Source organism: Silurus aristotelis (genome assembly GCF_946808225.1).
Source record: "Silurus aristotelis genome assembly, chromosome: 26".
NCBI classification, from domain to species: Eukaryota; Metazoa; Chordata; class Actinopteri; order Siluriformes; family Siluridae; genus Silurus; species Silurus aristotelis.
The window spans coordinates 2,175,271-2,197,753 of record NC_139599.1 but is presented as its reverse complement, the minus strand read 5'-3'; the positions used below and the strand labels follow the sequence as shown (position 1 = coordinate 2,197,753).

The following is a 22,483-nucleotide window of genomic DNA, read 5'->3' as shown; positions in this document are numbered from 1 at the left end:
TTTTTAGAGTTTTTGAGAATTTCGCCAGGATGCCTGAATAACGTTGACTCGTGAAGAATTCCACCATTCACTCAAAAGATATACTGTTGCAGAGCCAATAAATACTATCTAAAACACAAAAATGTCTGCTTTCATTTTCAAATCATGAATCAGAATGGCTTCTGTATCAGATAACCAGATTGGAATGTGCTTTTAAAACATCTACTTCACATGTATTCCTCATTTCCTGTTATTACAACCTCCACGCTTCGGGGAAGATGTTCTACTAAATTTTGAAGTGTTCTTGTGAACGTTTGTGCTCCTCAGGTACTGATGTAGGTGAGGGTGAGGAAGCCTGGGGGTGTAGTCAGTGTTCACATTCATGTTTAACAGGGTTGGAGCGCTAGAGCAAAAGATCTTCCACTCCAACCAATGAAAAGCATTTCTTCATGGAGCTGAGTTTGTGCACAGGGGCATTGGAACAGGTTTGGGGTCTACTAGTTTAGGTGAAGGGAAAAATTAATGAACCCAGATAAGGATAAGGTTCCCTCTTGAGTCTGGTTCCTCTTAAGGTTTCTTGCCGTCTCAGGGAGATTCTCCTTGCCACAGTCTCCACTGACTCGCTCATTAGGAACAAACGTATTCATTCTTCATTACTGCATTATCTGTGTGAAGCTGCTTCGAGACAATGTCCATGGCCAAAAGTGCTACACAAATAAAAATGGATTAAAATTAAAATTTGATGTTAACATTTTTAAACACATCCTATAAAATTGCCCCAACAGGAGAATAACATATGATTAAAAGAGTCACTTAGGTCCTGAAGTGAGAATTTTTGTACTTTGTCCCAACTAGAAATGTAACTAAAGAAGATACTGGATTACTGGATTCATATTTCAGCACAGGATTAGAACTTCATTCTGGAGTATAGGAATGGAGCACCATCAGTTTGAGAGAAAAAAAAAGGAACAAATTTCTTCTGGCAGGTTGGACTAGTTTCTTGAAGACAAGCATAAACCTCTTAAACAACCGCTGTTGTTTGAACACTTCTGTTAAACCAAATGTTTACATCCAACCAAATGTTTACATGTGCAGTATTTATTTTTGATATTTATATTTGCACAATCTTCTGTACTGTACTGGTCGGCGTTTCAAAAAGATTCCTTTTGGTTTCTGAGCGTGATCTTCCACTTCATTCCTTTTGGTTCCTATTGTGTTGGTTTTATCACCATCAAATTCTGGCTTTTTCTGAAGAACGTCTGATATTTTATTCAGTGTCTATATCTCTCTCCGTCTGTCTGTCTATCTTCCATTTTACTGTGAGCTGTGAGACTCTGTGTGTGGTAAAGATCGACTCTGAAATGGTGCTACCCTGCAAACAATTGCCAGTGATAGCGATCACCTCGGAGAACAAAGCCTGCTCCGCATGCGCCTCACCGCCGAGAATGTCAAAGCACAAGGGAGTACGCTGGCGAAACACACTCGTCTTCTTCCAGACATTCACACACTTCTTTAGCACAGTCCTCCATTCATCTTGCCTAAACCCCACATTTCCCCTGACCAGCCCAATGTGGGAAAAGTGTGTTTTTCTGTGCGTGTTTGTGTTTGATTTAGTATGGAGGATGTTCCGTGGAGACGCTCTGACTGCGTAAAAGTATCTAGTTGGCACGGATGAAATGGTTTATGGCTTTTGAGGCATCAGATTCCTTCTTATCAACCAGCCAAATGCTTTTTACACACAGACAGGTTAAGAACTGAATGCACTGCAAACAACTAATTGTGTAGCGTAACCGTATTGTTATAAAAAATAAACAACTTTTGACAGCTATTTCTTGTGCTGACCATCGAAATGTGATTTCACTGTTAATTAAGACTGGATGCCTAAAATCAAGTTCAGACCGATTTCTTTTTATTTCTAACTTCCCGCTTTGGCGTGTAAAGATCAGCAATGTAGTTTCCAAATGGAACCGCAGTCCTGGACGTGTCGTCTTCCGAATTAAAATCGCCTACATTTTTTAAACTGGATTTTGTAGCGATTTGTGTACATTGCATTTATTATTTTTTTTTCGCAAGTGAAAATCGAGTGAATGACAACACCACTCCATTTATGATTCGATACAGAAAAAGGGAAGAAATTGGCTTTTGAATTGTTTCTGAACAAACAATAACAGAAAATCACTTCTTGTTTTTCATTTTCTATGTTTGTTTAATCACAATATGAAGCCATCAAAATCTCATAAAACCAAATGTGATTAATTATTAAAAAAAAAAAAAATTGCACAATATTTCTGGTCTACATCCAAGCTTGACCTGTGAGTAAAACGGAAATTTCCTTGGACGGCTTTTCTGAAGAAGAGTAAATAATATAATGCACACATATTCAGAGATCGCAGACAAACTAGAAGCCCAAATCCAAGAAAGTTGGGACATTGTGTAAACAAAATGCAATGATTTGCAAATCTCATAAACCCACATTTTATTCACAATAGAAGATAAAAAAAATATTGAATGTTTAAACTGAGAAAATGTACAATTTTAAGCAAAAAATAAGGTAATTTTAAATTTGATCACATCTCAAAAAATGAAACAAAAAACGCAACAAAGGACACCCAGAAAGGTTGAGCATCTAGTCAAGTCAAGTCAAGTCAAGTCAAGTTTATTTGTATAGCGCTTTTCACAACAGACATTGTCTCAAAGCAGCTTTACAGAAAACAACAGTGAAGGTGAATGGTGTGCGTTTGTCCCTGATGAGCAAGCCGTGGCGACAGTGGCAAGGAAAAACTCCCTTAGATAATATGAGGAAGAAACCTTGAGAGGAACCAGACTCAAAGGGGAATCTAGAATCTTGTAACGTATATAAGACAATATTTCTCTCCCAAAACATCAGCAACTGGTCCCATCAGTTCCAAGATGTACTGTATATGGACTCAAGACATGATGCTACACAGGGGGAAACATGGTCCTGCTCCTGTCTGTCTGTCTGTCTGTCTGTCTGTCTGTCTGTCTGTCTGTCTGTCTGTCTGTCTGTCTGTCTGTCTGTCTATCTATCTATCTATCTATCTATCTATCTATCTATCTATCTATCACATTTTGTTTATTAATTTGCTACAGAAACATTGTTTGTGCCTCCCCCAGATTGAGGAAAAACCACGTATGTCTGGAAATGTCATACTTTTGCCCATACAGAATACAAGTACCCGTGCCCAATGTAAGCTGTTACTATGGAAACATTAACCTTTTAGACCAAGCGCATTCACATGAACCCGCACCTTGCAGCTGCATTAGCGTCCGAAGACATCGCGGTGTTGGAAATGTAAACAAGGAGCTCGACTTCCCTGGAATTCCTCTTCATAACATTCGATCAAGACCTTTATAAGCTGCTCCATCACTTGACCCCAATCTAATAAAACGTTTATTTTCCCAGATGGATAGTGAATAAAGGACTTTACAGTATGGATGGTGGTGGAGGAACTGTGCAGGAACACTTCTAAAGGCCAGAAAGCACACCATGTACCTCACTGGTATGTTAATAAGTCTCGAATCAAGTTTTATGGAGTCAGGAAGAATTCCACTAAGATGTTGTCAATAATAGCAACTGGAATTGAACGGGTCCAGTATGTTCTAAAGGGGCATTAGATATTACACTCGAGTCCAAATGACTTTCCCTGCTTTTTTTTTTTTTTCCTTTCAATTGTTTCCACATCTGAGCAAAGCACAGTTCTTCACCATTTAGGATCTTTTCAGTGATAATATTCGGATCTGTTAATGGAATATGTACAAAGTAACAACAACATGTTGTATCATGTATCTGAACATGTATCTGAACATGTTGTAAACATCAGAGCAACAGCATTTTTTACACTACGTTTTTTTTTTACTTTCATACTCATACAATTATATCAGAAAGCCAAAGTCACACAAGGGGATCATCAAATGGAAATTTGACCTCATTTTAACAACATATAAACTATATGGAGTAAAGTTTATGGATGCCTGAGCATGAACTTTAAGTGAATTACACATTGAGTCCCCATTTCTATTATAATTCCCTCCACTCTTCTGGGAAGATGTTCCACTACATTTTGTGGAGATTTGTGATCATTCAGCCCCAAACATGTGTGTTAGTGAAGTCAAGTACTGATGTAGCTGAGGGGAGATTTTCCACTCCAACTCATGGAAAGCATATTTTCATGGAGATGGCTTTGTGCTCTGGATAAGAGCGTCAGACGAATGCTGTAAATGTAATTTACAGACAGCGTGATTCAGGAGCAGAGATCATGTGATGGATGATGGGAACCGGCTGACGTCCTGATAATATACGAATAGAACGTCTCAGGATGCAGTAGCATAAAAATGTTTCTTCCCTTAAACTTGGAGACCTGTTCCAGCATGACAATGCCCGCGTGCCCAAAGCCAGATCCATGAAGATCTGCTTAACATGGGATGGAGTGGAAGATCTCCTTCTAAATAAATCCAACCCTTTTGAACACCTTTGTTATGAATGTGAACGCTGACTACACCCCAGACCTCCTTACCTTCTCACCTACATCAGTACCTGACATTACTAACACCCTTGTGGCTCAATGAATCTCCACGAATCTTCAAAAACACTCTCCAAATTCTAGTGGAGAAGATTTAATGTGAAAATTCTGATTCAGACTAAATATGGAATGAGATGTTAAGGTGTCCACAAACTTTTGAGCCATGCAGTGCTCATCTGCGGGAGGTGTGCATGACGGCTCAGCCTGTGGATCTCTAGGAGATAATCTGTCAATAATCTGAATAAAGGGTTGAGGGAATCCACCGAATCTTGTGTGTAAATTGATTCTGAACAGCAGGGAACTTTCCAGGAGTAGGATACATGTTGTAATTTCAACTCGTACAAGCTTTATTTAGATGGTGTGATGGTCTGTTTTTTGAGTAGCAAGATTGCATATGATAGGATTAATTGATGTGTTGGATCACACATCATACATGCCTGAATGAGCACCAAATCTCCAAGAAAACCTAGTGGAACATCTTTCCAGAAGAGTAGAAGCTATTATTAGAGCAAATGTAGACTGACTACGGAATGAGATGTTCAAAAAAACACATGGTTAAGTGTCCACAAACTTTTTCCATATAATGTAGCTTCAAGCATTACTGGAAAACCAATAAAGAAATAAGAATCATTGCGATTACCCCCAATAAATATCATAGTACCACATAATAAACTGCATGTGTTCCTACGGCTTGTTTTTGTTTTTTCTTTTTCATTTCTTTTTTTAGATTTCTGCAATTGCACAACTCCAAATGGCCAAGAACGTAGTAGCGAAACTTGGAACGCTCCCTGACGCGAAATGCCCAGAGATATGCAAGGATGCACAGTACCAGTCTGTAGCAGTGCTATCGGTGACAAGCCGGTTCCCCCAACCTCCTCAAACTGTCCTTCGATAAGATCTCCATTTGCGTAAAGCGTTACGTCGTTGAATACTCATAGCCCGCGCTGTGCCGCGTTTTTTAATCAGGGTGAGATAGCTTTGCTACGGGTCTCTCATTCCAACAGATACATTTTCTGTCCTTGCTCAAGAAAAAAACAAACCAAAAAAAAAAAAAAAAAAACCCCAGCACTTTTTTTTTTAAATGAAAATCTTGTGAAATCGAGAGCAGAAAATCTGCCACGTTATCGTCCAAAAAACCGAAAGTATGCCAGTTAAAATGATGATTCGTCTGTTCCCAGAGGAGCGAATGCTGCCTCGTGTTCAGCGGTGAACTTTTGATACAGCTTAGCAGCCATAAATAGATCTTCCACGAAGAGATGAGATAAATCAAATCTCCTGGAGTTGCAAAACAAGATAAACCGTGCATGACCCGTGCCGTGGCCCGTGAGTTATGAGGTGTTGCATAAAGAAAAATGTACATAAAAGCCATTTTAAGGACTGGATTTTCGCCCTGGATTTGAAAACAACATTTTTTATTTAAAAACACTAAATATACACTAAAATCTTCTTGGACAGCTTCTTTTGGAAACCCAATTCCACATTTAATCCCAATTTTCTCTTATAATAACCTCCACTCTTCTGGGAAGATGTTCCACTTGATTTTGTGAAGATTTTTGCTCATTCATTCAACCACAAGGGTGTTAAGTAAAGTCAGGTACTGATGTAGGTGAGGTGGCTACTGAAGATTGGAGCTCTATATCAGGAGAACGTCCACTCCAAACTATGTAAAGCATATCTTCATTGAGCTGGCGATGCACCTGTGCACAATCTGGAAGAGGTTTTGGGGCTCCTACTTCAAGTAAAGGGAAAATGTTATGCTCCATATCCAAAGACATGGTGTGGAATTGTGTGCTTCGAACAGTTTAGCGAAGAAGCACATATGGCTGGAAAAGTCAGGTGTTCCAATACTTTTGTATATAAAACAGAATATCAAGAATTGTTATACAGGGAAAAAGAAATTTTCAAAATCCAGGATCCTACATCTGTCTTGTAGCTAGCAAGCTGATCTTGTAGGCCTTGTTTCTTTGTTTAGACTAAACACTTGAGAGAAAAATCCAGCAGGAGATTGATAAGGTATGTGAACACCTAGCCTTAGTCTTCTTCTGCTTTTGGCTAGTAATTGGAAATCAGGACAAACTTTAAAAACAGCTTCAAACAACACCAAACATAATCTTCTTTCTTCTCCTTGCTCCCATTAGGGGTCGCCACTGCGGATCATCTGTCTCCATACCACTCTGTCCTCTACATCTGCCACTTTCTTCTACTGATATATCCTCTGGTACATAACCGAACTGTCTCCTATCCGATGTGATAAACCGCCAGAACACTTGCGTAGCATTTGTCACTTGATATGAAAACCCTTCGTATTTCCTCTATTTGATATTGTTCAATTCTATAAAATGCTGAGGAAATTGATGATATTTTTATGTCGCATGTTAAAAATTGATTCCAATTTGATGAAATCTTCCCTTTCTATCTATTTTCACTAGCGCTCGAAACTCTCCAAATTCAGTATTTGTCAAGTTCTGACAGCTGACAAATGTTTTGGTCCTCATCGCAAGCTCGGGAAACTCGAAAACTGGCTCTCGCGACGAAACTCGTGAGTCTCGCGGTAAAACAGATGCCTCCTCGTGTTAGCTCGCAAACCGTGCCATTCTGTGGCATATTCACCGATCAGGTATAACGTAATGGATTTTTTTGTCAGGTAAGTGAACATTTTGTCCTGAATGTTGATGATCGTTGTAGTGTATAGCGTAATCTTTTGTCCATTCTGCGTATTTTAAGCCTAAATCATGGGCCCTAAAATGGTAAAAATGCTAACACCTTCTTGTTCGGTACTCGAAAGTTTTTAGCACTTGTCAGGAGTTTCGAAACGAATAAACAACATGTACAGAGGTATTACTGTATGTACAATTCAAATATTAATAAAAAATACAAGTTAATAAAATGTATGGTGCTGCAGAGTTGAATGCAACTGAGACGTGGTGGATATTCGCCTGAATCGCACTTAAAAATAACATTAAAATGAAGTAGGACCTCTGTGGGTAATCATCAAAACAACCAAAAAGTCTCAATTTTCCCGAGATTGGTTCTACACATGGTTCATGGTCTTTCTTTCACCAGTTACGCTCTAAGAACAACATGTCCAGCAGTGAGACACTGGTACTAAAGAAAAGCAAAGGTGATAAAATTTTTTAAAGGCCCTGAAGAGCACTGGGGTGGAAATAAAACAAAAAACCGCACAGTAGATGAAAATGCTGGGGAAATGAGTACAGTTTGTTCTCGACTGTTCATTTGTTTTTCTATTCTTTCTCTGTATATGACTAAAATTTAGTTTTCTGAAAAAAATAAAAGAACCAGTGGAAGAGGTGGGGGTGTGTGTTGGGGGGGGTTAACTGGACATCTGAAAGTGACATGCTACAGGGTCAAACCATTGAATAGTACATCCTGCAATCTAGAGGTTGCTTTTATAGCTTACAAAGGCTAAATTATGAGCTGTCTAGTTTCTCACATAAAAGAGTGGACCAGAGCGAACGACCTATGATAATCGATGGGGAGAAAAAGAATGATGCAAAATAAATCAACACAACCCACTCACTGGCTTCTCAGCAGAGTCCTGAGCTTTGCCAGAAAATTCCGACAAGTTGGCTGTAGAAAGGAAAATTGTATACAAGTCATATTATAGCACTGAGTGCAATACAGTGCTTTACAGTTTCTAATGCTAAAACAAGCTAACTAGACGTTTACACATACCATTTCACATAATCTTCTCAAATCTGGATACTAGCTGACCAGCCAGATGCTAACTAGCATGGAAAAAAAACATGCTGTGGTCTTATGTAGTTATATCAAGTTCTTTTAGAACTAGCAGGCTGATGCTAGCTAGTAAGAACTAGCCTTGTAGCTGTGTTTAATTCCTTGAAGTTTTTATAAACAATCAATATTAAGCTGCATGTTTGCTAGACAGTTGTCCCGCTATTTTCATGTAGCTATATTAGGTTGCTTTGTAATATAACAATCCTGATATGATCTTATATCTACATTGAGTTATTTTGTCATGTTTATTAGCAATCTATCTCTTTGCTAACAAGCTGTTTGCTAACTAATCTTGTAGTAATCAGTTCTTTCCTTTAAAATAGAGCATTTGGGAGAGAAATTCAGGAAAAAAAAATTGTGCTGTTAAAAAAACACCCACCTATACCTAGTGTTGGCTACAAACCACCAGAATACTAGCATAGCATTTATTACTTGACGCAACAATGATGATACAATATCTCTTGGTGTTTTCTTTATTTTATTGAGTGCTATGGACAATCAACTGTGCTTCTCCTCACATGTAACTCGTTCTTGTTGTTCTTCTCTACAACATCTGAAGGATTTGACTATTTCTGTCCACACAGGCTGCCCAGGTGCTTGTTCAGTCTCTTGTCATTTCAAGACTCGACTACTGTAACTCTATGCTGGCAGGTCTTCCACTGAACACTATTCATCCACTGCAAATGATCCAAAACGCAGCTGCATGACTTGTGTTCAATCTGTCCAAGTTCTTCCACACCACCCCACTGCTGCTCCTCCACTGGTTTTTGGTAGCTGCACCTATCAGATTCAAAACACTGATGTTTGCCTACAAGGCCAAAAATGGACCAGCACCATCTTTCCTCAGAGACCTGATCACACCTCACACTGCACCACGCTGTCTGAGATCCTCCAGTACTGCTCGATTGGTACAACCTTCTCTCATGGTAAGAGGTAAGTATACTTCAAGGATCTTCTCTGTTCTGGCACCGAGGTGGTGGAATGAACTTCACCAGAGGTCCGAACAGCGGAGTTCCTGGCTATCTTCAAGTGACGGGTGAAGACCTACCTCTTCCAGAAACACTTAAGCTAACATTTTCCAAGTTCGCTTTGGAAAAATAAAAACCCTCAAAAGAGTTGTAGACTGATTTATCTTAAGTTTGTAATCTAGCGTACCAGTGTAGATCTTTTTATTGCTAGAGACTCAAAGCACTTTTGTACTTCGCTCTGGACATGGGCATCTGCTAAACGCCACATTTGTAAATGTCAAAAGGAAGAATTGCGTGATTTCTAAAATATCTTCAACATTTGTCATATTTGGCCTCTCATTTCAGAGCTAAATGAATACATTCTGTTATCATCTTTGCTCTAAAATGAGCTAAAAATGATAATAAGATCATCATGTTTGAATTAACTGCAAATGCCTTCGTCTACTGACCATGTAGCAGGATCTCACATGATCAAGACCGTTCCGAAGCCATCAAACGTATCTGCAGATCACGCGTTACTGCAAAAACCGTCAATGCTTTAAAAGTCGCGTTTGCAACACGAGATGCCTGCATTTTCACACAGTGGTCGAAGCCAACAGGCCCCGTCAGTGTCTCCAGCTTCCTGGACCAACACCCATCTTTGCTCTGATCTGCCTAATTCACCGTGACCGTGTTATTCCCGATCGCGAAAGCCGGCGCTGCTGAGACCACAGTATGTTTGTGTTAATAAAAGCCAGCTGCACTTCGCCATGCTTACGGAGGGAAAGGAAGAAAAGCTCTGCTCCAAACAAATAACATGGCTGCCATGAGCGAAAAAACACTCCAAACAGGATGTGGCCTTCACACGCACCAGAGCAAATATTTTGCCGAGTCACACTTGCTTAGGACAGAGAGAAGCAGACATAACAAACCCGGCCTTTTCTTTTCTCTTTCAGAATTCTGTTTTCACTTTTTAGTACTGTTGTCATTTCATGTCTTCTCGGGTACCATACACGAGGCCTGGGAGCAGTCACTTCAGACCGGTCGTGGAACAGTGTCTAAATACGTAGCGGTTACACAAACTTCATGCAAGGTCTCGACCATCTTGCCAGAACTTATCATTCAAATGGGGATTGGACAATCTAAAGCTAAAGCCTCATGCTACTGTTGGGAAACTTTCAATTGATCCCATGCAGGAACAGTTAGTATTCTTGCTACCTCACAGTTCTAGCATCTCTGATTCTATTCCAAACTTGGGTTCTGCACTGTCCATATGGCATCCTGCTTGGTTTTCGGGGATTGCTAATGCCAAATGGCCTCTAGGAGTATTACCAAGTTTATCAAGGTGCCTCAAAGGATATCAACTGTCAAAGACAATAGTCAATTATGGTTTAATAGACCCAAAAAAATGGTAGGCAGTTGGTCCAAAAAAATTTGCGCGAGTTTGACAAACTGTGACGTCTAGACGACTGGGTCAGAGCGTCTTTAAAACTGCAGCTCTTGTGGGCTGTTCCTGGTCTGCAGTGGTCAGTATCTAAAAAAATTGCTCCAAGGAAGGAACAGTGTTGAGACGGCGACAGGGTTTTTCGCCCAATTCTGCATGTCGAATCGGCGGCGGAGCTCGTCAGCGAGAAAGAGAACTCGGATTAGCTATTCAGCTTAGCTAATGAGCACACGAGAAAAAAAATGAGAAAAAAACTTTATATATTCACAGTTCTATCTCTTCTGGTTTCTTGATTGAATGCTGAATACAGACTACTGCCACTTGCTGGTATGGAAAAGTTCTGTTCTCTCTTACAAGCGCAGAATATGCAAGAACATGAATATGGCCGTCAGTTAGAGTCTGTCCTGTGTGTATTAGTGCAACTTTTTCACCCCGATGCAGGCAGTGCGAGGTGACATCACAGTCAGCTTTTCTTGGAGATAAGTTCTTTGGTGTGTTCCTATGTTAAGGGTTCATTCTTACCCATTGTCACAAGGATCTCCAGATCCACCATGATAAAAAGTGAAATGATTACTGAGAATGTGTGAATATGAAGATGAAATATGTTTCATGGACACCAATGTTTTTTTGTTTTTTATTACAATATAGAAATGATATGTATGATTACATCTCATAGACTTACTTATAGAGGCTATCAGGTTCCAGGCACTTAAAGATGAGGGAGTAGATTAGAGAATGAGCATGTTCTCCACTTTTCCTTCCAGGAACCACACATGAAGAGCCCAATCCAGAGAACAGGTCATCCACCAGACTCAGTACCTCTCCTGCAAAATAGTGAGAACAAGCAAGAGTAAGAGAACAAGAGAGAGAAAAAAAAGAACTAAAGAATGTGAGCAACAATGTCACAAAACCAAGCCTGAGGAATTGAAACAAAAACATCAAAACATTGTTAATTGTGTTGTTGTGAGCTCACCACACATGCAGTTGACTCAACTAATCACATGCATGTACACAGAGACACCACATATTTATTTCTTGGGGTTTTTTTTCGTGTTATTTTACTGTATCGGGATGTGTTGTAAACAGGAGCTGACCGCACAACATCTCCCGATGTGCATACGGAGAAATAATGATACTCTGACAAAAAACTTCCCAGCACTACCACAGAGGTGGACGGACTTCTTTGGTTTTTTTTTTTTGTTTTGTTTTTTTTTTTTACGAAAGAATCCAGCAGTGAAAACATCTCCATTTGAGCAACTTTCCACTCTTAGTTGGTAGCAGACACGTATCAGCGTTTTGTTTTTTTTTGTTTTTTTTACGCATGCCAAGATACATATCAATATGGCGTGACGTGCCTGGGTTGTATGAAACTGGGGAGCGGTTAAAAATGGGTTGCAGAAGGGGAGGTCTAGAGAAAATGAAAGGAAGAGAGAAAGAAAAAACAAGGTTTTGAACGAATGAACGATATAGGCGCTTTCCCAGAAAGCAGTCTGTATTTAAAGAAAGCTTCCCGCACGCATACCGACACCTCAGGAATGCCTGAGCCAAGATCTCTTTTCCTAAGATCCCAAAGCCGTTAGGGGTTCTCTCTCTTCACCACATCTCACGGACTTTTGTATATTTTACAGACTTGACATTAATTAAATAGAAAACAATGGAACGGCAGCTTCACCTCAGACCACATCATGGCCCACGCCGACTCATTTGGATGATCGAATGCCTTCGATTCATGCATAGTTTCCTCGTTTCCAAGAAAACCAAATAACTCATGTTCTATGAGACACAGGAAGATCAGACACACTCCCTGCGAAGCATTCGCTGAAACGAAGGCTCCATATGTGAAGGTGGTTCCAGAGGGCCAAAGCGAGAGACACATAATGCACATAATCATAAAACTGGATCATGTGTATCTTCTCGATTCTCACTGTGTCTCTGATGCTGAAAGGAGTCCTCAGTGTCAATGTTTTTTGTCAAGTTTGGTAACATAGCAGGATGCATTGTTTGTATTTTTGCCCTGGATTAAATCGTAAGAGCACCGACCTTCATAAGTCAGTGTGCCGAAAGACATTGTTCTGTGTAAATCGGATGCTGTGTAAATGTTATTACCTCCCACTATTGTCATGACCATTGTAATGATAATTTTTTGTCTTTGTGTAAAACAGGTTTGATAATCTTTACAATTTTGAATTAGAGTTATGTACTGTACTATACTGTACCTGCATAGCAACGAGCACCACTCATCTCATTCAGTCTCCAACAGGTATTTAAGTAGACCCTAGCTAGCTAGATTAGCTAGTTAAATAATCGTACTACTACATTTTCAGCATTTGGCAGATGCTGTTATCCAGGGCAACTTACAATTATCTAATTTATACAAGTGAGAAGTTAGGAGTTGGTAATGAGCCAATACGTGGCAATGGGATGGTGCTGGGATTTGAACGCACAACCTTCTGAATATAGGGCTCACACTTTAACCGCTGAGCCACCACTTAGGTTTACTAACTAACTTCATGTATAGCTTTCTGCACACTTGAGGGGGTTGATTGATTGTGGATTCAAGCCGTAGTACTGCTAAGCTGCTGCTGTTGGGCCATTGAGCAAGGGCCAACATGAGTGCTATATCATGGCTGACCCTGCTCTCTGACTCCAGCTTCCTAGCAAGCTATTTCACTGTGCTGTAAATGTACATGTGAGAGCCTCTTGTTTTTAATAAGAATTAGCATTAGCATAACAAAATCCAATGGATTTTTTTATTTTAAATCCAGCTAGCTGATTCTTCAATTTGCTGAACTATAAATCAAAAGAAAGCAGTGGTTCTTTTTTCATCAAATATCATCTCGTTCAATTTCATGTAAATGAAGTCATACGAAAAAAATCTAAATGCTAATTCTTCATGCGAGCTGGCTCGTAAATCTCCCCCCGGATTTGCAACTGTGAGGTCCTGTTTCTGCTAAATCAGTACACTGTCAGTTCACACTTCCCTCTCTGTACATTTTTGGGGAAGGAGGATTTACATGGGAGATGGATCTCTGACAGAAGCCACATAGTCTTGGCAGCAAAAAAAAAAAAAAAAGTCCCTCTGTTTTTGATGTAGTCCAGGCCGACTGCTCTTCGGCCTTGCGTAAACACACGGCCTGCTATGATTCTACCATCCGTGTGGCCTTGGCCTGAAGACCACAGGGGCTCACGGGAGAATTTATGGAACATATCTACTGTTACTTCTCGTTTGTTTGGTTTCTTTGCACCCGCGCGCCCGGGAGCTCGGGAACTGCCCGGTTCGTGTTAACTGTTAATTGTGCAGCAAAAAAAAAAAAAGTGTTTGGAAGTTTACACAACGTCTGAGCTCCACAGAGTCACGTCCGAATCCGTGATGATCGAAGTGACACTTTTATTACTTCTTTCCTCCTTCTGTGGAGTTAACGCAGGCAACGAAAACACTGCAAGCCATACAGCGGCTGTACCAAATCGACCCCCCGAGTTGTGTTTGTTTTCAAAGCGTATCTGCAGTTCTTCTTCTCGTGAGACGGGCAGTGACGGATGGGTCAAGAGGCACTTCAGGACGAATGCGATATGACACTGGCACAAGCATGTGCGGAATGCAGCCGTAGAGCCAGAACCCGGCAGCTTCCTGACAGCTCCATGCAGAGAGCGAGAGAGGGGCCATGCTGAAGGGAGAAAGAGAAACCCAAAGTCTTTTGAGAAGACGAAGGAGTGTGTGTGTGTGTGTGTGTGTGTGTGTGTGTGTGTGTGTGTGTGTTGGGAGAAAAGGTGGAAAGGAGACAGGAGACAAATAATTTAGTTTGAAGGTTTGTTTCTGAATGTGGTCTGGATTGAAAGAAAATCTTTGTGTGTTTTGATAATCAGAATAAATCAGCGGCTTGGTCTGTGACTGGGAAGAGGGCAGGGCAGGCCAGTTGTTTGGTGTCTTTCAGGGCCTCAGTCAGAATGATCACATAATCCGGAGACATTAAAGAGGAAAGACAAATCGGAACGAGTCAACGAACCTTAAACCTTTCAACAGTCATGCACCACTACAATCTTTAAATGAAGCCATTTTAACTTCTGTGGACTGTTACAATCTTTTTTTTTATTTTTTATAAGAAACTAAATCGAAAGAAGTAATACTAAAGTGGAACGATATTAATATTACAAATAAGTTTTTCCAAAATCGAGCTTTATGAACTTGGCTCTGTAGATCCGATATAAAAAATAAGGTTCAAATAAAGATATTAAAAATACATTTTCGTAACCGACCGTACCTGTAAGATCTCAATTTACACAATCTATCTATTGATGCAACCACCACCATGTTTCACCACAGAGATCAACACATTGTGCAACATATGTTGCACTTTGTTGTTATTACTCCAGATAACATGTCCTGCAAACAGCTTCTTCCAAATAAACTCTGGATATCTTCAGCTAATTTCAGGAAAATGCTCGGTCTCTCAGTTGTCTTCTGATGAATGACTTTTTACGTTGCCTCTGACTTATGATAGACGGAGTCACTTCCATGCAATATCCTTTACACGGTTTTAACATTGGATTTAATGTTGCTCTGAAGTTCATGGGGTTCAAAGTTGGGCAAAATTTTATAGCCTTAAGCTGACTGATGCTTTTACAGAGTATTTTGTCCGTTTTATTTCTAGTCGTAACTCAATAAAATGTGGAAAAGTTTATGATGGGTAAATACTTGAATAGCTATAATAGCAGGCTCTTTTCAGCATCATTATTATTATTATTATCATCATCATCATCATCATCATCATTATTATTATAATATACACACTGAATGTATACTATATATAATTATTTCATTATGATATCAATTTGTTTTACAACTTAAAAGTTGTTCCTCTTGTTCTCTCGTTTTTATTTATTTATTTTACAGTATCTAAAATTGATTTCCTAATCGTACATTCCAATATTGAAAGTTAACCCTCAGACATTGTGGAAGTTGCTAGAAGGTACTAAGAAAGATAAATGCATAATTTTGGCGTGCCGCTCTTTCCGTAACAATGCCATCGAACAATAAGACGCATGGTTTCTGGCGACTTGGAGCGCCAGATGAGTGAAATTCCGAATGTGGCTTTTTTTATTTTCACAGCAAATCCCGGATTCCTCCGCTTCACCACGGCCTGACGCAACGCCGATTCCAGCATCGCTTTAGACAAATGTACAAAACCTCGATTCTTCACAGTGGAGCAGGAGAGGTCGAAGAACAGAACAGCACATTGGGCCAAAGAAACTGCTTGCCTCTTGCAATATATAATACAGTTGTAGTTACTTACAGACTAAAAGTTTGTTTTTGGTTACGGTCATGAAAATTAAGGTTTAATATTCAGAGTTTAGAACTTAAAAAACATGCTTTAAGAGTTATGGTTTAGGGCATAAGGTTTAGAAATTAGGGTTTGGGGTTAAGTTTTAGGACTCAACGTTTACGTAGGGCTTAAGGTTTAAGATTTAAGGTTTAGAATTAAGGCTTAAGGGTTACAGTATATTTTTTAGGGGTTAGGTCTTAGAGATTAGGAGTTATGGTTCTGGTCTTAAGGTATTTAGAAATTAGGGTTTGGGTTATGTTTTATGACTCAAAGTGTAAGATTTAGGGTTTAGAACTTAAGTTTTAGGAGTTACAGTTTAGGTTGTTTAGGAGCTAGGGTTTAGGTGTTATGGTCTAGGCTTGAGGTTTAGGAGTTATTGGTATGGTTTAGAAGTAAAAGTTTAGGTGTTAGGATTTAGGGCTTAAGGTTTAGGAGTTAGGATTTTGGGTATAAGTTTTTGGGTTAGTATTTAGGAGATAGGGAAGTAAATAGTTAGAAGTAAAAAGTTAGGATTTAGGCTACTGGGCTTAGAGTCTAAGGATTAGGGTTTACAGGTTAAAATCAGATAATAAATCAGAGTTATGGTATAAGAGTAAAGTGCTAGCTACATAATGATAATAATACATTCAAAATGTAAGGTAAATAATAATAATAATAATAATAATAATAATAATAATAATAATAATAATAATAATAATAATAAAACAGTATTCTAATTGTTTCCCAAAAAGTTGGACCTCAATGTGGAGCACATCACCATCTGAATTGAAACATTTTCACCCCTTAACCACTTTCCTTCCTGAAGTAGACGTCACATCCCTTTTAAAGAGAAAACACATCACCCACTCTCTTCACTCTCTGATGGCTTTAACCCCCAAAATAAGCCACTTTGTACAAAATTTAGAAAATGACCTTATTCTTCAAAAAGGAGATTCCAAGAAGGACACTACAAGTCCCACATATACAGTAGGGCACAGCAGCCCCTTAACAGTTCAAGCCTTTATCCACATTTTACTCTGCATAAAATACAGGACTATACAATCATTGGGACAAAATCGAGACACCTCCCATCCCTAAAACAGGACATCCCAAAAAATATAGAACACGTTTCCCCTAAAATGTAGGGCACTTCATCCCCCAAATGTGGGGCAATTTAGACTCTTAAATATTTGCCACAATATTCCCAAATGACACACTTTTTTTTGCCAAATATAACACTTATGAAAGTATGACACTTTGCCCTTTAGTTGCCCTCTGGAGAACGGATTCTTACCGCAATTGTAGGGCAATATTTCACAGATTTACTATTGCAAATAAATTTTTCTGTAAAGTCAAATCAAATCAAATCAAATTTTCTTTGTTACATACACATTCATACGGAGTACAACGTTAGGTGAAATGCTTTTTATGACTGACCTACATGTAAATAGAAATAGGATATATATATATATAATTTTTTATAAATAAATTGATTTTTGAACAATAAAAGTATAAATAAAAGTATAAAATATAACTACAAGTATAGGTATAAAGTATATAAAATATGTTTATATATAATGGTTATTGATAGGACGGAGATATTGACAGTAGTCCAGATTTAAAGTTTCACAGTGTCATTTTCACTAAAGGGATCATGTGCTGTATTAAAGTGTCACTGAGGTGTGCCAGTCCAGTGCTTCATGCCTAATTCTCCGTCAGGTAGAATTCAGTGCAACACTTTTGAATGAACGTGGCATTGTCCAAGGAAAGGGACTAAGAGGAATTCTCAGGTCAGTCAAAAAGAAAATGAATCCATCACTCATTCTGCTGCATCACGTTGGCTTGAACAGCAAAGCCAGTACAAACACAAAGACAAAGTCATTAACTCATCCAGAGATTCCATCATCGCATCTATAATCTCTACATACAACTACATACATCTCAAATCTGCTTGTGACTCTCTCCAGTTAAGGAGCACTGTACTTGTACGGTACACATATTCGCACTAAAATTTTTTCGGTTCAGGGCTTTTCAGTTTGGTGCATGTGTGTACTGAATGCAATCCTTTTTACATGTGGAACATGTGTGGAAAATCTGAGTTCCCGCAGGAAAGTATTAAGTGGCGGACCGCAAGTTCGCCCAAATTGAATAAACTACTCAATTTAATCAATATAATAAAAAAGTGTATCGCATTAATCTGCTCGATTCTATTCTATTTGTATATATTTTATTTTGATAAAATATTGTGAAACATTACTTGATATTTTATTAAAAATTGTTTTATAAATGTAAATTGCTCATATATGAACTGCGTTAATAAAACTGACAAGCAATTTAGTGTTTTGCAATACTTGTACCGAAATTGAACAAGACTGCGGTTTAGAAACCGAGGTACATCCTGAAATGCGTAATCTGTGTACTGTTACACCCCTAGTGCTTTCACGTGATGTCTTCTCAACAAAAAACATCTAACCAAAAGCGCCTGGCATCTCTGGGATCGCGACGGTGGCCACAGATGGTGGAGTATGCAGACTCCACAATGTGGTTGTGCAGGGCCTGGTACCTCTCAGCCAGGCCTGTCAACATAAACGACATGCACCGTGCAGCTGTTGGAGATTAGCAGAGAAATTCTTTTCACCGAAAAAGCCATATCGCGTGATCCAGAGTGAACAGTGCGATCAAAACCTCATGGCAAATGAGAGGTGACCTCTCTGAAAGCATAAGCAGAGAAGGTTCACATCACAGGCTGTACTGTGGGAGATGCCCAGAGCTTCTCTACTTCTTCTTCGGATATGAAGTTATTCTAACAGCATCTGGATTAGAGAGGAACTAAGGAGAAAAGGTTTACTGGAGCAGATGCACTGGTACCCAGTGTGTATTACAGAACCGAAAATGAATACTCGACAATAACAAGCACAGTGTGACTACAATGAAATGTATCAGATATGAACTGTTACTCCATTGGTACTGTGGAATTCCCACGTTTTCTTTTTTTTATTATTATCAGTGCTGTTTCTTAATTCTTTTGACGTTTATTTGTGTAAAAGCAGAGATACTAGGCTTGCTATCTGCCTTGGTTTGACATCACCAGATAAGCATACAGTAAATTGGTACAATCTGCCTTTGGTCTTTCTTTCTTTCTTTCTTTCTTTCTTTCTTTCTTTCTTTCTTTCTTTCTTTCTTTCTTTCTTTCTTTCTTTCTTTCTTTCTTTCTTTCAGACTTAATGAACTTGTTCCCTAACAAATACAGCTTAATAGGAACTAGACACTATATGGAAAGAAGTTTTGGGTCACCTGATCTTTCCTGCCATATGTGCTTCTTTTCTGTTATCACAAATCTGTAGGCACACTATTGTGTACGACGTCTTTGGATGCTTTGTAATAACATTTTGCATTCATTTGAACTTGAAAACTCAAACCTGTTCCAGCATGGCAAAGTGCACAAAGTGAGCTCCAGGAAGATTTGCTTTACATGGTTTTGAGAGGAAGATCTTGAGTGGCCTGCTATAGAGCTATGATCTCATCCTTACTGAACACCTTTAGGATAAATGTGAAAGCTGACTGAACCCCCGGCCTCCTCACCTACATCAATACCTGCCTTTACCTAATACACCCATGTCTGATGAACACAAATATCCATAAGCACACTCCAAAATCTAGTGGAACATCTTCCCAGAAGAGTGAAGGGAAATACAAGAGCTAAATGTGAAATGCGATGCTCAAAAAGCATGTCATACTTATCACCAACTGAGAGCAAACTTTTAGCAATATATTATATATTCCTGTGAATTCACTTTTACTATGGAAACAATAATGCATTATAACATGTGCATTAACAATAATTAGAAATACCTGTACTTTTTATTTGTCCAGCTCTCAACTTTTAGACTTGTAGTCTGATTTCTATGCACACATTTGCACAGAGCGACTATAACTTACTGCCTTAACACAGCAGGATCCGTGTCGATTCCAGCCAAAAGTCTAAATGAATGAGCGAGTCACTTTGTCGGAATGCGATTTCTTCATCACTTTCAAAAACTGACAAAATGCAAGAAATTTCCTCTGAATCACACCACAATACCCCTTCCTCCCATTTCTTTGTCACTTTTTTTTGGAAAGTTACACTTTCACTCTCTTCTTAATTTTTTTAAAGGAATTTATCAGATGCCACTACAAACAAGACAGCATTGTTTTAAACCTAGAAATAACTTAAACTTCATTTTGGTGCTGATAAAAATAGTTCCCTTTCAGGAATTTGAGCTGCGTCGAAACACTTTGGAAACGCGCCCGAGTGTTCACGCTCTGAAAAAATGTGTGTAATCAGTCAAAAATTGGACGCTGGCCGTCACCGGAGGGGTGACGTCATGATCAGGGGTATAAAACGCATATTGAGTAAGGGCAGCGGCAGTTTCTGTCTGTTCACAATGCGCTCTGTGTGTTTGTGTTTTCTGTCAGATTGTTTTTTCAAAAAAGAAAAGAAAAGAAAGAGAGAGAGAAAAAAAAAAAAGTCAATAAATGATGAAAGCAAGCAAAAAATTTAAGCACACTCTGCTCTGCGATACAGAAGCCGGGGAGGTTATGGACGTTGTAACGCGTGCCGTTGCCAAGCTCGATATAACTGAGTGCTTTGTGACATCCATGTCACAACCTCCACGTCGGGGTCTTCCCTTTTTCCCGACCTGCACACTGAGGTGTACACTTAACGATAACAATGGATGCGTCCCTCAAGGGGTGGGGACGAGTGGTCGCTCTCCCCGAGGTCTGTGGGAAAGGCCCTATCTACACTGGCACATCAACTGCCTAGAGATGCTGGCCGTGCTTCTAGCGCTGAAGCATTTTCTCTCAGACCTCAGAGGTCACCACGTGTTGGTACATACGCACAATACTGCAGTGGTCTCTTACGTCAACCATCAAGGAGGTCTGTGTTCGCGCCCCCTGTGCAGGTAGGCGCACCAGATTCTCTCTTTGAGAGCAGATTACATCCGGGCCGGTTGAATGAGGCAGCAGATACCCTGTCGAGGCAGGGGTTGAGATTCAGGGAATGGCAGCTCCACCCTGATGTGGTGATGGAGTTTGTCTTCTCCTGGTAGCTCCAAGGTGGCTGAGCAAACCATGCTTTGCGGACCTTGTAGCTCTCCTCGAGCACCCTCCATGGGTGATTCCTCTGAGGAGGAATCCCCTTTCCCAGCTCGGTGGTGCTATATTTCACCCCCGCCCAGATCTGTGGAGGCTGTGGGGCACAGCTCCGAGGTTCTGTTCTCTTCACCGGGGGGGCGGAGACCATTCTCCACTCCAGAGCTCCCTCCACAAGGAGGTCGTATGCCGCCAGGTGGCATCTGTTGCTGGATCCCGTTCATTGCCCAGTTGGTTCAGTGCTGGATTTCCTCCAGGGATAGTTCACCAAGGGGTTGGCTACATCCACCCAAAAAGTCTACGCGTCCGCCAGGTTAGGCCACCCCGCTAGGTTCTATTACCTAGACCGCAGTGCCATTCCTGGCCACTCATTCCTCTTCTAGCTGACAGACATACACTAGGCAGGGACTGGTCAGTCTGGCATGAAATAAGAAATATGAAAAAGTAATATGTGAAGTCATACAAAATAGTAAACCTCAAATGCTCACTTGTGAGATGAGATGAGATAATTGTCACTCTGGAAAAGGCCAAATGGTGTAAATTGAAAAAAAAATTCTTGGAATTTCTGGAATGTTTATCAATAGCTGAAACATTTTAAAAAAGGAGCTTAAATGGGATATTTCCTGAAATTAATGTGAGCAGTGCTTGATGGTGCAAAACTCTGCACCAGGTGTACATTGTTTTTAGTGTGAACCACGAGGTGCAACTCCCTCGATGAGACAAGCATTTCAATACCTCACTTGCATGGTAATGCCGTTTTTGTCCGAGGGTGTGGGGCCAGCAACGTTAATTGGTGTCACCACATTACCTATTGTTTGATTCGCCTCACAGTGCTGAAAAAAAGTCATAATTTTTGTCCCTTTAAACAATACTCAATTACTATACCATTTGTCTGCTTTAATCTGGTCAGGGGGTCACAATGGATTTTTAGAACACTGAATGGATCCTTGGACAAGTCCATTACAGGGTACCGTCCATTTCACCTACTGCCATGTTCTTGAAAGGCATGATGAATCCGGAGAAATTATATGTAACCGATTCAGTAATGAGGAGAACCAAGAGACCATTGCGATATGATGCAGGGATGCGAACCATTGCACCACCTTGCCTTCTTAATTTGAGAAGCTTAAGTTTGATTAGGTTTGAATTGTTTTGATTATCCATTCATTTACTCATTTTCCTTCAACTTTTCAAAGTGGGGGCAGCAGGCTAGAGGGGTCACCCCACAACTAGCCATTCCTAGTCATATAATCACCTAGCTTGTCCTAGGGTACTGGACCAGGTGACATTCTTGTAATGCACCCATATCAAGTCAGCTAGCTCCTTTTGAGATCAGAGAGCCCCCACCCCACCGTTGAGCCTGTCACAGTATGCATTCTAAGA

At 39.9% G+C, this 22,483-nt stretch overlaps 2 protein-coding genes across 2 annotated transcripts in view; one reads left to right on the top strand and one right to left on the bottom strand.

Annotated features, from left to right (window-relative positions):
• Positions 1-22,483, bottom strand: part of astn2 (astrotactin 2) — a 360,332-nt gene that overhangs the window by 10,759 nt on the left and 327,090 nt on the right. Inside the window, exon 20 of the mRNA XM_083531246.1 lies at positions 11,350-11,491. Within this exon, the coding sequence (XP_083387372.1) occupies positions 11,350-11,491 (142 nt within the window). The remainder of the gene's footprint in view (positions 1-11,349; positions 11,492-22,483) is intronic.
• trim32 (tripartite motif containing 32) overlaps positions 1-22,483 on the top strand; it is a 161,377-nt gene that overhangs the window by 103,872 nt on the left and 35,022 nt on the right. The gene's annotated exons all lie outside the window — the stretch shown is intronic.